At 35.5% G+C, this 14,935-nt stretch overlaps 2 protein-coding genes and 1 pseudogene across 2 annotated transcripts; all 3 read left to right on the top strand.

Annotated features, from left to right (window-relative positions):
* The first annotated feature begins 10 nt into the window (after positions 1-10).
* On the top strand, positions 11-7,609 carry LOC106443869 (D-xylose-proton symporter-like 1). Its single transcript, XM_048776236.1, has 15 exons — positions 11-247; positions 1,789-4,126; positions 4,502-4,602; positions 4,796-4,874; positions 5,026-5,085; positions 5,219-5,285; positions 5,377-5,501; positions 5,625-5,726; positions 5,840-6,208; positions 6,292-6,339; positions 6,443-6,505; positions 6,577-6,657; positions 6,751-6,849; positions 6,930-7,067; positions 7,168-7,609. Exons 2-15 carry the CDS (start codon positions 4,082-4,084, stop codon positions 7,297-7,299), a joined length of 1,509 nt encoding a protein of 502 aa, XP_048632193.1. The 5' UTR covers positions 11-247; positions 1,789-4,081; the 3' UTR covers positions 7,300-7,609.
* Positions 144-2,038, top strand: LOC106438958 (late embryogenesis abundant protein At5g17165). The gene is made up of 2 exons (XM_013880282.2): positions 144-247; positions 1,789-2,038. Exons 1-2 carry the CDS (start codon positions 144-146, stop codon positions 2,036-2,038), a joined length of 354 nt encoding a protein of 117 aa, XP_013735736.2.
* Positions 7,610-7,892: 283 nt separating the features above from the next.
* On the top strand, positions 7,893-12,769 carry LOC106448982 (annotated as a pseudogene).
* The last annotated feature ends 2,166 nt before the right edge of the window (positions 12,770-14,935 follow it).

The raw sequence follows: 14,935 nt of genomic DNA, 5'->3' as shown, positions 1-14,935 counted from the left end.
AATCCTATCTATTTCAGAGCATTATATACGTACAGAATAAACCGTGTTAAGTCATCATACTAACTATCACACACACAAAAAGAAACAAGTCAAGAAAATCTCTCTTCTCATCTAAGATCATCGGAGGAAAAACTGAGTTGTATATGGCAACCAGATCAAAGAGTTTTCAGTTGATCACCGGCTTAAAGAAGCACCTCGTTGACAGCGTCTTCCCACGCGCCACCGCGTCTGCTCCCTTCACTTCAAGGTATCAAACACACATTCTCTGTATATTTTTATTCTACAGTTTTATTTGATGTTTCTTTGAACCTAAGTTAAAAGATATATAAACATTAGTGACATAAAATGAGAAAATACTACATTTTCCTGTGGAAGTATTTATGTTTCCCAACAGTGTATTAGTAGAAATTTTTGATTTTGGTAAAATTAATATAAACAAACACCTTAGATTTCTTTCTTTTTTGGTTTAACGTCAGACATATTAGATTAGAGGTTTGGTGAAGGTTCGTTCTAACAAAAATAAAACAAGTTATAGATTAGAGGTTTGGTTTTGATTAAGTCTCTTTGTTTAGTATCATTGTTGGTCCAAATATTTTACTCTTCCGATTTTACCAAAAAAAAAAATATTTTACTCTTCCGCTTCGTTAAATTCAAGATACTATTCCAGTATTCCTAGATCTTGAAAGTTCATATAACGGGTTTTTTTCAAGAGCTAAGGATTCAGATCAATCATATAATACAATTTTTTTTTCAATTATTTTCAGTGTCATATATTTTAACCTTTTTCTCTTTCCAAATAGTACCATACTTGCTTAATTTTCACGAAATGGATCTGAAAAAGAATCATATGATTTTGGTACAAGTGTACTAAAACCTTCAAACTCTCTAGAAAAAAGATCCTTTTACCCTTTTTTTACAAAGAATCGTACAGAAAGCACAAGCAATGTACAAGTGTACAGCGCATGAAAAAGATCCTTTTACCTTTTTTCTACAAAGAATCGTACAGAAAGCACAAGCAATGTACAAGTGTACAGTGCACGAAAAATATGGCATATGCCTTTTGGCTTAAATGGATAATACCAAAGCATATATCAGATTCAGATTCTGACACATGGCTTGTATAACCTTTTGTAGTTTACCAACACTTTTAGAATCCTTCACTTGACTCAAACAAAAGTTGAAAAACTCTGAACTGTAACCTAATGATTTTCCATCTTTTGATTCTTTGTATTTATTTATTTCTATCGCAATTTTCCTTTTTTAATTCAAACATAGTCTTAGTTATATTTTTGAGACAGTCCATTACAGAAAATTCATTGTTTAGATGAGTAGACGTGACGTGGCTGGTTACTTTTTAACATCGTGAGATTACGATAAGATAAGAATTGGACCGACAGCTTTGAAGATTTAGTCGATAGAAACTTTGATGGCTGACCCATCCCTGACCATGTCATGTTCTAACATTACTTTCTATCTTTAATGATATACAAAGACCAAAACAAAATCTATAAATGGCCCCGTCTTTATAATAAGAATCCATTTCTTTTTTGCTTGTTGTGTGTATTTTGTGGTGGCAATGTCTCACCTACCTTGCAACCAATCTCCCACCCACTAGGAAAATAGTACTGAATATTATTGCATCAGAAAAATAAAATGCTGTGGAAAATAAATTTTATTTACATATATCCAAGTAGTGCGACTAATTTCAATAGAAACAAAGTTCGTTTAAATATTCTACGTTTGTTTATTCAAATAATTAATTTAAATTTGAACTTTTTATTGTAGCAGGAGTTACTCCTCGGCGTATGACAAGAACGTGGAGGATGAATTGCAGGCAAGTGCAGTTCCGGATGATGTCATAAAGCCAGAGTCTGAGAAATATTGGTCTCCTCATCCTCAAACCGGAGTCTTTGGCCCCTCCACGACTGAGCACAGTCCAGCAGGGGAGGCTGCTCGCCAAGACTCGGCTGTGCTAGAGGAGACTGCTTGGTTTCGTCCCACAAGTCTAGAGGACTCGGACAAGTCTCACCATGTTTAAGTCTCTCTCTTATCTCCTTCCGTTTGTTGTACTTTCTAATGTGTAATGTTGTAATAAATCTCGAAGTAAACAAACTGCATGGGAAGTATTGTCCTGGAAAACTAAACCAAACCAGAACCAAATTCGATTTCCTAGGTTCCGGTAATCATTCATGAGCTGAAACCAAACCGGTTAAGGAAAAGACGAATAAATAAAATTTAAACCGGTTTACCCAGCTTGACCAAAAGATAGATCATAAATTCTCTGAAGAATGAAAATTAATTAGTCAGAAAAAATTTAGCAAGTAAGAATCCTCTCAAGAGTTTTTCTCTTTTTTTTGTCATCAAACTCTCTTAAGAGTTAAAAAGTTAAAACTAATAAATCTAAAGTTGGAACTAAATCAGAGAGACGCAAAACTTTCTCAAGAGAGTGAAAATATATACAAAACGAACCAGTGGTATCATTGTTCTACCTCTTCACCTGATATGTACGAATAACTAACCAAAGTCTCTCTACGTAACTTGTTCTCCCTACGCCAAATTTTCCTCAGAGCATCACACAATAAAAGGCTAATGGATGCTCAAAAGACCCATCACTTAAATTTTTGAATGCTCTAAACGTGATTCCCAATCTACGAAAACCGCAGACAAGAAATGGTTATATGTTTTGTACCTGAAAAACTTGTTTTGGCTTTGAGTAAAGAGCCCTTGTTATTGATCTCTTCTGCTCTCGTTAAAGGCTTTCACGGTTGGCTTTGATGGCGGATCTTCTCTAGTAATCTGCTAAATACTAGTTTGAGTGGTATGCTGGGCCACGGTTGGTGGTCCTGGTAATACCCGTCTGTTAGAGATCTCGTGAGTTTGATCCCCCAAAGTCTTTATCCCGTTGAGTGCTTGTTCGTGGCCTTGGAATGGGCATTTGATTGCATAATAATTTTATGTAAAAATAGAGCCAGACGTCTTTAGCGTCCAACCATCTTGGACAACTAGGCCTCTCCGGTCCCATTAGAGATCTCTTGGACCCTAGATATAACCATTCTCTCCTTGGTTTGTAACAGGATAGTTATCCCTAGGCCTACTAGTTTCTCGTTTCACTTCCTTTTCAAGCTCAAGAGCATGGAGAATGACATCTTCTCTACTGGGCTCGGTGCCAACCATGGGTTCCACTTCCCACCAAGACCAAGTAAGAATGCGAGCTCTGTGAAAATCTTTCTGCGTGATCTGTTGTTCTGTTCCGTCTCTTTTAAATAAATTAAAAGCTGTTTTGGATCTAGAGCTGAACAATGTGGTGGTGTTTCATCCATATTTGCTTATTTAAGCTCCCTCCACTTCTAGAGGAGAGTACATGATTCTTGAATATGATTTTGGAAAGTATAGTTTAATCAAATCTAATTTTATGAAACGACCTTCAAAATCTAGTGAAAGATATTGAAGTATTATTTGATTTGACAAGTAACTTGATGGACAAGGATCTAGAAGTCCAAACGGGTTTCTCTACTTAACCCAAATATAGATTTTCTGTTTCAAAACAATGAAAAATATATCTTTCTTCATCAAGAGATTAAATATACTGATAACTTTGCTGGCTTTACAAGACAATATATTTTTCTATTATCAGCACATGGAGAAAGTTTAATAATTTTTTTTAAATATGATTGCCCAGTTGGCTTTACAAAACAATATTATTTTTGTATTATCCGCACAGAAAGCAAGTTTAGTACAAAGTTAATATGAATTCCCATAATATTTATTTTATTAGTAGATAAAGCATGCTTAATAGGAAAAAAAATAATTTGGTTGACCAAAAGAAACGTAAAAACAGAAACAATCATCTTTCCTAATTTGAAATGCTCGTTAATTGACAGTTATGATCACCCTGGCATACATTGTCTTTTCCCTCTCTCTTCCTCCACATCTCTTTCCTCTGCGATTTCAACGCACGTTGAGCTCAAAATTCAGACAAGTCAATTGTATAAAACGTAGAGACCGAGATCTTTAAGAGCTTTTGTCTCCTTGAACAAACCATACTCACGTATCTCGGGATCCATATCAAGCTGCCGCAGCCATGGTGTTTGATGCCGAGAAGCAATCGATCGTTCATGTTGAACAGGTTTCTCTTTTGATATTCTGTCTTCCCTTTTCTCTGTTCAGCTTTGGTCGCTGATAAAAAAAAAGTCTACTAAGGTTTGTTTGTTTGTTTGATTCTTATTTTTTTGACTAATCATTTATCAATCACGGCAAGATCTTATGCTAACCAAGAAAGAACATGCGAATTCTTGACCGTCATTGTTTGTTTTGATTCTTGTTAGGCAAGTTATAGGCTTATGAATGCAATATAGGGTTAGGGTTTGGATTTATTTCTTCTGCATTGGAGAATTAATTTGATTTTTTTTTTTTTTTTGAAATATTAAGCATGAGATTAGCCTTCTGGATTTGGAATAAACATAATATCAATCCTGTATCTGAGATTGGTGTTCTTGTGTAGATTGGTGATTCATCTTCAGGTGGGCTTAGCTCAGTACAAGAACCTCTGATAAAGCAGAAGCACAGCCCAGAAAACTACTCTGTTCTTGCAGCCATTCCCCCGTGAGTTTTTCTATCTGTCATTTTCATGTGTGTTTGCTTGTCATTAATACCAACTGTGGTCCCACAAAGATTGCTAAATCAACAGCTTATTACCAATCTTCCTGCTAAAGGAAAAGCACGTGGGGGAATCTGTCGGGTTTGCACATGATATAGATTTTGTCTTAAAGCTTACTAAACAAGTCATTTATTACAGGTTTCTCTTCCCAGCTCTTGGAACATTTCTTTTTGGCTATGAGATTGGTGCAACGTCTTGTGCTACCATTTCTATTAAGGTAATGGCTTAACCTTTTGTCTAAGACTGTGTAAGCTGTGTATACTTACATGACACTGCTTCATAGTTCACACCTGGACCTTGCAATGTCATTGTACAATGTACAACTACATCTCTTAATTACTTTGTTTTTATTTTGGCCTTCTCTCCAGTCGCCTACGCTAAGTGGAATCTCATGGTACAACTTGTCTTCAGTGGATGTTGGTATCATTGTGAGTCTATATTTATACTTTATTGGTTATTGCACTCATTTTTTTTGTTATTGTTTCTTCCCTATAGGAGCTATGACCTTTCTTTTGGAAAGACAAATTAATTTGCTTACAATATTTTCAAAATTTTATGCAGACTAGTGGCTCATTGTACGGTGCCTTGATTGGATCCATTGTGGCATTTAGTATTGCTGACATTATAGGTTGGTTTCTTTAATTTTTCTTCATATTATTTACATAGCAGCGTCTCCATCTGAAAGAAACTGAATTGTTTTGGATTGTTTTTCCTTCAAGGAAGAAGAAAAGGTTTGATTACTGCTGCATTCTTATACCTTATTGGAGCCATTGTTACTGCAGTGGCACCTGTCTTTCCTGTCCTGATAATTGGACGGGTTGTGTATGGCATTGGAGTTGGACTGGTAAGATTGATCATGGATTTTCAAATATATATAGCCGTTCAGGTTAAGATGTTTTTTGTATCATGTATTAATCCATGCAGCATTCTTCTTAACTTGTAAGCTGATAGGTTTCTATATGTTTAGACAATGCATGCGGCTCCAATGTACATTGCTGAGACTGCACCTAGCCAGATACGTGGACGTATGATATCACTAAAGGAATTCTCCACCGTCTTTGGGATGGTTGTAAGTTCCCCACAGCTCTATGGACTTCAGACAATTTTAGAGTCCCACCTCTCTGTTTAATTAATATTTTTTTTTTACCAAACTAAACTAACACATACATTTTTTTTGTGAAGGGAGGATATGGAATCGGTAGCCTCTGGGTTACGGTTATTTCTGGTTGGCGTTACATGTATGCAACAGTTATTCCTATACCAGTTATTATGGCAATTGGAATGTGTTGGCTACCGGCATCTCCTAGGTGGCTTTTACTGCGCTCTCTCCAGGGAAAAGGAGATGTGGAGAGCTTTCAAGAGGAAGCAATCAAGTCTCTTCGCCGCCTTAGAGGGTCTGTAGTAGTTGACAGAGCAGCTGAACAAGTAGACGAGATCTTGGCTGAACTTTCCTCTGTGGGTGAGGATAAAGAAGCTACAATTTGTGAACTGTTTCAAGGCAAATGCTTAAAAGCTCTCACTATAGCAGGAGGTTTAGTCTTGTTCCAACAGGTAAGTGTAGTCAACTCATCAAATGTCCTTGTGAGAAAGAACAATAGCTTAATATATATTTTTTATTTTTTCTTAAATGGCAGATAACTGGACAGCCAAGTGTGCTTTATTATGCACCATCTATACTACAGGTTGTCTTTTCATCTATGTTAAATTTTTCTTTCGTTTCACTTGGAGGAAACTCGTGAGATAATCCTGACTTGTTTCCTTGTACCACTACATATTACATGTTAGACTGCTGGCTTCTCTGCTGCAACTGATGCAACTCGGATCTCGATTCTGCTCGGTCTATTGAAGGTATTCGTCTTCATCCGACGATGTTGTATATTTCCATTTTGAAGACTTAACGTGGTTCTTTACTGTTGCAGTTGGTTATGACTGGAGTTGCTATTATAGTGATCGACAAACTTGGAAGGAGGCCTTTACTTCTTGGTGGTGTTAGTGGCATGGTTTGTCCTCTGACTTCTTCAGTTGATTTATGAGACAGCAAACCTAAATGTTTCAGAAACTTAGCCCATTTTGTATATTTGATTGTGTAACAGGTGCTCTCATTGTTCCTCCTGGGGTCATACTACATATTTTATAATAATGTACCAGCTGTTGCTGTGGCTGCATTGCTACTCTATGTGGGCTGCTATCAGGTTCAGACTTTTTTCTCATCAAACTTTATTCTTGGCAACATTAAGTTGTGATCTCAAAAGATTTACCATCAATGTTGCAGTTATCCTTTGGCCCTATTAGTTGGCTGATGATGTCAGAGATATTTCCCTTAAAATTAAGAGGCAGGGGAATCAGCATAGCAGTGCTTGTGAATTTCGGTACAAACGCACTTGTGACTTTCGCTTTTTCACCTATGAAGGTAAAAGATTCTAGAACCAAGAAACTCCTTCTCAACTATATATAGTCCCTTCAAGTTTTAGAGGTTGTAGGCTTGTAGCTCACCTGGTATTTATCTGCAGGAGCTGTTAGGAGCTGGAGTATTGTTCTGTGGATTTGGGGCGATATGTGTACTGTCCCTCTTCTTTATATACTTCATTGTGCCTGAGACAAAGGGTCTCACTCTTGAAGAGATTGAAGCCAAATGCCTCTAAAAGGTTTCTCATCTTAGCTCCATTTTAATTGCTGCTTCACTTGCTTGAGGCTCTGAACGGAAAACACAGTAACCACAGATGGGGTCGCCATTTACCGTAGAGTTTCACTGTTTGGTCAAAAAGAATTGGTGCAGTGAAGCCCGTGGCAAAAGTTTGGTGCGTTGGACAACTTCTAAAATTCGACTGTTTTCTTAATATGTTTTGTAAAATGTAAGAAATTCCTCACGGATTGTTGACCACTAATGATTGAACCATGTACAAATCATTTTATGTCTTCATTTTAAGTTTAGTAAAAAAAATTGTTCAATAACTATGTTTTAAGAAAAATTTGGTTCATGTATCAGTAAGTAGAAAATTTAATTTGAAACATGTATCATCTGAAATTTAATTATTCAGATATTTAACAATTAGATACTGAGAAATTAATTATGTTACATAAAATCCTCAACTTTTTCAATCTGAAAAAACAATTATACTCAAGAAGGAAAGTAATGTGAGGATATTCTGTTAATTTATTTTAGTAGGCTTATGGTACACTGGACTATATGTTGAACATAGTTTAATGATCCATCCATAACAATCAAATTATTTATTTTTTGAAAAGCATGTTATTTATTCTAATAGTTATATAAAGTACAAAATTAATTTTGTAAGAAGTAATTATGTTGATTTATAAATGAAATTGTTGTATACAACACAAGTAAAATCATCTCCAATAGTCCCTCATTTTAAAGGAAAACATAAGAAAATATTCAGTTGGAAAAAATTAAGGGAAATCCTTACATTATTTTATATTAGTTTCTGTAAATTGCAGAAGTAAAATTAAATGAAGGCAAGATAAGTAAATTACAAAGAGGAGAATGAATATTTTTTTATTTTTTTTTTGCTAAAAAGGAGGAGAATGAATATGCCGTACGAGGGAGAAGTATTATTTGATTTCAGTAACTAACTTGCTGAACAAGGATCTAGAGGTCACGCAAAGACTAAAGGGTTTGCTCATACTCCATGTTAAAATTCATGTAGAAGCTCTGTTTCAAGAGATTAAAATATTGTTCACATTGCTGGCTCGCTTTAAGAGACTATATTTTTAGTTGGTCAGCACATAAAGCAAGGGTAATAGAAAACTAATTTGATTTGCCCAATTGGCTTGACAAAACAATATATATGTTTTTTTTGTTATTAGTAGCATAGAAATCAAGTTTATAGAAAATTAATCTTTTGATTGTCCAAATAATCTATACTGTTATTAGTAGAGAATGCACGTTTAATAGGAAACTAATTTGGTTGACCAAAAGAGATGAAAAACAGAAAAATTCCTCCTTCTATTAGATAAAGATAAATAAGGGTAAAGTATTTATACAAGTGTGTTAGGTCGGATCCAACCTTATCGTATTGAGCAACATATATATCTCTATAAGTCTAAACTTATCTCTAACATAAATATATAACTTATTTGTCTTTATCAGATACCTTTCCTAATTTGAAATGGCAGTTATGATATTGTCCTCCCCCCTCTCTTCCACAGCATATATCTCATATGCGAGATCAACGCACGTTGAGCTCAAAACTCAGACAAAGTCAATTGTATCAAACAAAGAGACCGAGATCTTGAGTCTCTGTTCCCTTGAGCAAACCACGCTCACGTATCTGGGGAATCAATATCAAGCTACGGCAGCCATGGGGTGTGATGCCAAGAAGCCATCGATCGTTTCTGTTGGACAGGTTACGCACTTCTCTCTTACACGTCGTCTTGAGTTTTGTTTGATTCACTTTTTTTCTTTTGACTTATCATTTATCAATCACGGTAAGGGCCTATGTATGCAATGTAGAGGTTACTGGTTAGGATTTGGCTTTATTCTTCTGCATTGGAGAAACAATTTGAACTTACCTGTAAATGTCTGCAACGTGGTGAAATCATGATTTGAAATATTAAGCAATCAGTGTTACAAAACAAAGGAAAAAAAAAGAGAAATATTAAGCAATAAGTGTTACAAAAAAAAAGAAAAAGAAAAGAGAAATATTAAGCATGAGATTAGACCTTAGCCTTCCTGGATTTGGAATAGCCATATTATCAGTCCTTTATCTTAGATTGGTGTTCTTGTGTAGGTTGGTGATTCGTCTTCAGGTGGGCTTAGCTCAGTACAAGAACCTCTAATAAAGCAAAAGCATAGCCCAGAAAACTACTGTGTTCTTGAAGCCATTCCCCCGTGAGTTCTGTCGTTTTCATGTGTTTAATACCAACTGTGGTCCCACAAAGATTGCTTTTGACAGTTTATTACCAATGTTTCTGCTAAAACAGAAAGCAAGTGTTGGGTTTGCAGATGATGTAGATTTGTCTTGAACCTTACTAAACAAGTAATTTTATTTCAGGTTTCTCTTCCCAGCTCTTGGAGCGTTTCTTTTTGGCTATGAGATTGGTGCAACCTCTTGTGCAACCCTTTCTATTCAAGTAATGGCTTTAACCTTTTGTCTGAAAAAAAGAGTGCATAGCTATTAAGGTACTTAAGTTTGAACTTTTCTAAGCTGCTGTCTCCAAGCTTATGTATTATTTAGAAGATATCCCCACTTACATGACAGCTATTTCATAGTTCACACCTGCACGTGCAGTGCCATTGTGTTCCTTTTCAAAAGTTCACAGTTTTTTTAATTACTCTGCTTTTTCTTTGGCCTTCTGTACAGTCCCCTACGCTAAGTGGAATTTCATGGTACAACTTGTCTTCAGTGGATGTTGGTATCATTGTGAGTCTATAATTCACCTTTCTTGCTTCTTCTACGTACATGTTGTTTTTTTCTTCCTCCTATTAGGATGTGGAAAGGAAAATATTTGTGCTTACAATTTTGTGCAGACTAGTTGCTCACACTATGGTGCCTTAATTGGATCTATTGTGGCATTTAATGTTGCCGACATTATAGGTTTGTTTCTACCGACTTTTTTTAATTTAATCTTTGTTACGTAGAAGCGTCACCATCTGAAAGAAACTCAATTTTGGATTGATTTTTTTTCAAGGAAGAAGAAAAGAGCTGATTACTGCTGCATTATTATATCTTGTTGGAGCCATTGTGACTGCAACCGCACCTGTCTTTCCTGTCCTGATAATTGGACGTGTTGTGTATGGCATCGGGCTGGGACTGGTAAGATTGGTCACGGACTTTTAGTATTTGCCTGCATAAACTAGAGTATGCATGTGTGATCTCTTCCAGATATATATGTTTACCGTTCAGGGTAAGATGTTTTTTTGTATCATGTATTATGAATTCAATCCATGCAGATTTGGACTACACTGTTTAGCATTTTTCTTAACCTGTAAGCTGATATGTTCCCATGTATTTAGACAATGCACGCGGCTCCGATGTACATTGCTGAGACTGCACCTAGTCAGATACGTGGACGTATGATATCACTAAAGGAATTCTCCACCGTCTTTGGGATGGTTGTAAGTTCTCACATCTCTGCCAACTTCAGAAAATTTATTTCTCAGTTTTTCTATTTTGAAATAATTTTTGTCCACCAAGCTAAACTGACACATGTAATTTTTATGAAGGGAGGATATGGAATCGGTAGCCTCTGGATTACGGTTGTTTCTGGTTGGCGTTACATGTATGCAACAGTTATTCCTATACCAATTATAATGGGAATAGGAATGTGTTGGCTACCGGCATCTCCTAGGTGGCTTTTACTGCGCTCTATCCAGGGAAAAGGAGATGTGGAGAGACTTCAACAGGCTGCAATCAAGTCTCTTCGCCGACTTAGAGGGTCTGCTGCAGTTGACTCAGCAGCTGAACAAGTAAACGAGATTTTAGCTGAACTTTCCTCTGTGGGTGAGGATAAAGACGCTACAATTGGTGAACTGTTTCAAGGCAAATGCTTGAAAGCTCTTACTATAGCAGGAGGTTTAGTCTTGTTTCAACAGGTTGGTGCAGTCATTTCATCAAATGTAATTGGGAGAAAAGAACAATATCTGAATATATATATTGTTTATTTTCTCAAATGGCAGATAACAGGGCAACCAAGTGTGCTTTATTATGCACCATCAATTCTACAGGTTCTATTTTCATCTCTGTTAAAGTTAGATTGTTTTTCACTAGGAGGGAACCCTAACATGTTTCCTTGTACCACTATACATTACATGTTAGACTGCTGGCTTCTCTGCTGCAACTGATGCAGCTCGGATCTCAATTCTGCTCGGTCTTTTGAAGGTATTCGTTTTCTTCCTTCTAGTTTAAATTAGGATTCATATGCTTTGTTGTACAATCTCATGTACCAGTATTAATTAGAAGTAATAATAAGTATGTGAATACTCTTTAGCACATTTTAAACCGTTTTATCATTGTCAACTTACTTAACCTGGCCCTTCACTAGTGCAGTTGGTTATGACTGGAGTTGCTATTATAGTGATTGACAAACTTGGAAGGAGACCCTTACTTCTTGGTGGTGTTAGTGGCATGGTTTGTCCTCTGACCTCTTTAGTCGTTTTTTTGTGTCTATTAGATTTTATGAGACAAAAAAAAACTAAATATAAATGATTCAGAAACTTACCCTCTTTTGTATTTTAAAATTGTGTAACAGGTGATCTCATTGTTTCTCCTGGGGTCGTACTACATCTTTTATAATAATGTACCAGCTGTTGCTGTGGCTGCATTGCTACTCTATGGGCTGCTATCAGGTTAAGCTTTTTTCTCATCAAACTTTTTTTTTTGACTAAACTCATCAAACTTTTTTTTTTGACTAAACTCATCAAACTTTATTCTTGGCAACCTTAAGTTGTGATCTCAAAACATATTTACCATCAATGTTGCAGTTATCCTTTGGCCCTATTAGTTGGCTGATGATGTCAGAAATATTTCCCTTAAAACTAAGAGGTCGAGGAATCAGCATAGCAGTGCTTGTGAATTTCGGCACAAACGCGCTTGTGACATTTGCTTTCTCACCTATGAAGGTAAAGATTCTATAACCAAGAAATTTTCAAGTTTTAGAGGTTGTAGCTCACCTGTTTTTTATCTGCAGGAGCTGTTAGGAGCTGGAGTATTGTTCTGTGGGTTTGGAGTGATATGTGTATTGTCTCTCTTCTTCATATACTTCATTGTGCCTGAGACAAAGGGTCTCACTCTTGAGGAAATTGAAGCCAAGTGTCTCTAAAAAGGTTTCTCATCTTAGCTCCATCTTCACTGCTGCTTCATTTGCTTGAGGCTCAGAATGGAAACCGCAGTAAACCACAGATGGCGTCGCCATTCACCATAGAGTTTCACTGTTTGGTCAAAAAAGATTTGGCGCAGTGTAGCTCGTGGCAATAGCTTGGCGCGTTGGACAACTTTTTTTTATATTTGAATGTCTTCTTAATATGTTCTGTAAAGTTCTTAATATGTTCTGTAAAGTGTAAGAAATTCGGATTGCTCACACATTGTTGGACCACTAATGATTTGAACCATGTACTGATGTACCAATCATTTTAAAAGTGTCTTCATTTAATATTTTTTTAAGTAATAATAGTTCAATAACAAAAAAATAATAACTAAATTTAAATTCAAACGCTTTTGCATACAGCTTCCTTTAAGAGCACTTCAGTGAAATCCTTTATCTCAATCTTCTGCTGCTCTATCTTGAAGAGACAATCGAACAAACCTGGCTTTCTTGGACAAGCTTGAGCTGTGTACTTGACACCTTGGTTGTCGGACGCTTGGATGATGGGTATCCTAATCTTCTTTTTTTGTTTATGTATCGCTTCAAACTTAGGTTCTTCTCATCAACACTAAAAGTTAGTGTTGGCGTCTTCATTGGACGTTGATTCATTTTTACAGAGACGGGTTTCATTTTCTTAATGATTGGATTAATTTGAGAGAGGTGAAGCTGATTGTTGTTTATTGATAGTGTTGAACCACAACGACGAAACTGTTTGACTCAAGAACCAGAATCAAACACACAAATTCTTTGATGAATTCGACGACGTAACTAAGAAAGTTTTAGAATAATAGAGATAGGAAGAAAAATGCGGAAAAGATAGAAGATGAACACAAGAAATTGTTTATCCAATTGTTCAACTAGAATGGTTTACGTTTATTGGGGTTTGGCAAGAGGCAATCCATTATAATCTCAAGTACAAAGAATATAGAACATATCTTTCTCTCACAACCAAAGCTCACAAACCAAGTTAAGTCTTTTCTTGAACAAAGGAGAAAGAGTACACACGAGTTCCTATTATATAGTAGTCTATTAGGTTAACATAGTCGATTAGGGCATTCGCTCTTTTTCCAAAAACCTATTAAAAAAAATTCCAAAATACTTGCAACTTTCATAACTCCATAAAAGTAATATTTCCAGGATCATACCGATTTCCATATCTCCATAAAAATGACATTTCTTTTTCCTAACATGACGTTTTTGTCTTGGTTTAAGTTACTCAATCTTGTTTGATTTTCATCACCAAATCTTGACGCAATCCATAACGGATTTTCTGTCGTACTCACTGATGAATCCCAACAGATAGAGTGATGGAAGAGATCAGAGACATTATATGTTCAACTAATTTATCTAACCATCGTTCTTCGTAAATAACTCTAAAAGCACTAACTTTGTGTGACGAAGACCTTCGTTTCGTGGTGGCGGGGGAATGTCAAGGTTTCATTGAAACTAGATCACCACCATCGGGCATAACCCATTTAGTCTCTTCCATTTTTTGTCTCAAAATGATCCCACACACGCACACAATATATGCCTCAAGAGTAGTCAGTAATTTGAGGATAAAATAATCATATTGGCATTATATATATATGTTTTGTAATATGGACCAAATAGTACATGCATCAATATTTTGTTTTGGAGATACTATTTTTTCCTTATTTTTTTGCTAAAATAATCATTTTTATTTCTGTTTTTTTTCTTAGTAAAATAATATAGGTATTTTAACTTTTGCTCCATATATCTTTATCTATTCCAGGTTATATTTAGTTAGATTTGAATTGATTGATTTTTGATATGTTATCTCATCAGTTTTGATAATTCAAAAAGATTGGTTTACACATGTTTTGAATATGAACTAACCAATTATACCACCCACTAGTGTGTGTATGTAATTTATAGGCGCTAAAATATGAAAACATATCACCCAAAAATTAGTAAATCTCAAAATATGAAAATATATGTAACTATTATAGTCATAATATATATAGTACACGCATAGCTAAGCGGAGTTGCCTATAATATAGTTCTCAAAGTTTTTAGAGAAAAAGACCAAAATAGCACTAAATCAAGTTTTTGTTCTCAAACTAGCACTCAAGGCCAAAAGTCACAAAAATAGCATTCAAGGGATGGGGTTTAGGGTTTAAAATTTAGGGTTTAGGGTTTAGAGTTTAGATTTTAGGGTTTAGAGTTGAGATGTGAGGTTTTGGGGATAAGATTTCAAATTTTGAAAAATAAAAAAATTTAAATTTTTCAAAAGATAAAATGCTATTTTGGTCATTTTTGTTTTTGAGTGCTATTTTTGTGATATAAACTTAGAAAGATGCTATTTTGGAGATTTGCCCAAGTTTTTATGAATGCTTTATGTATTGAGAAGAAATGAGGCTTCTAACTTTTGTATATACAGTTTGGTGAAGTGAATAATTGTGATTGACAAATAGTGCATCAGTATTGGTTGAGAGA

The sequence above is a fragment of the Brassica napus genome, chromosome A3 (assembly GCF_020379485.1).
Source record: "Brassica napus cultivar Da-Ae chromosome A3, Da-Ae, whole genome shotgun sequence".
NCBI classification, from domain to species: Eukaryota; Viridiplantae; Streptophyta; class Magnoliopsida; order Brassicales; family Brassicaceae; genus Brassica; species Brassica napus.
This window is presented reverse-complemented; position numbering and strand designations above follow the sequence as displayed.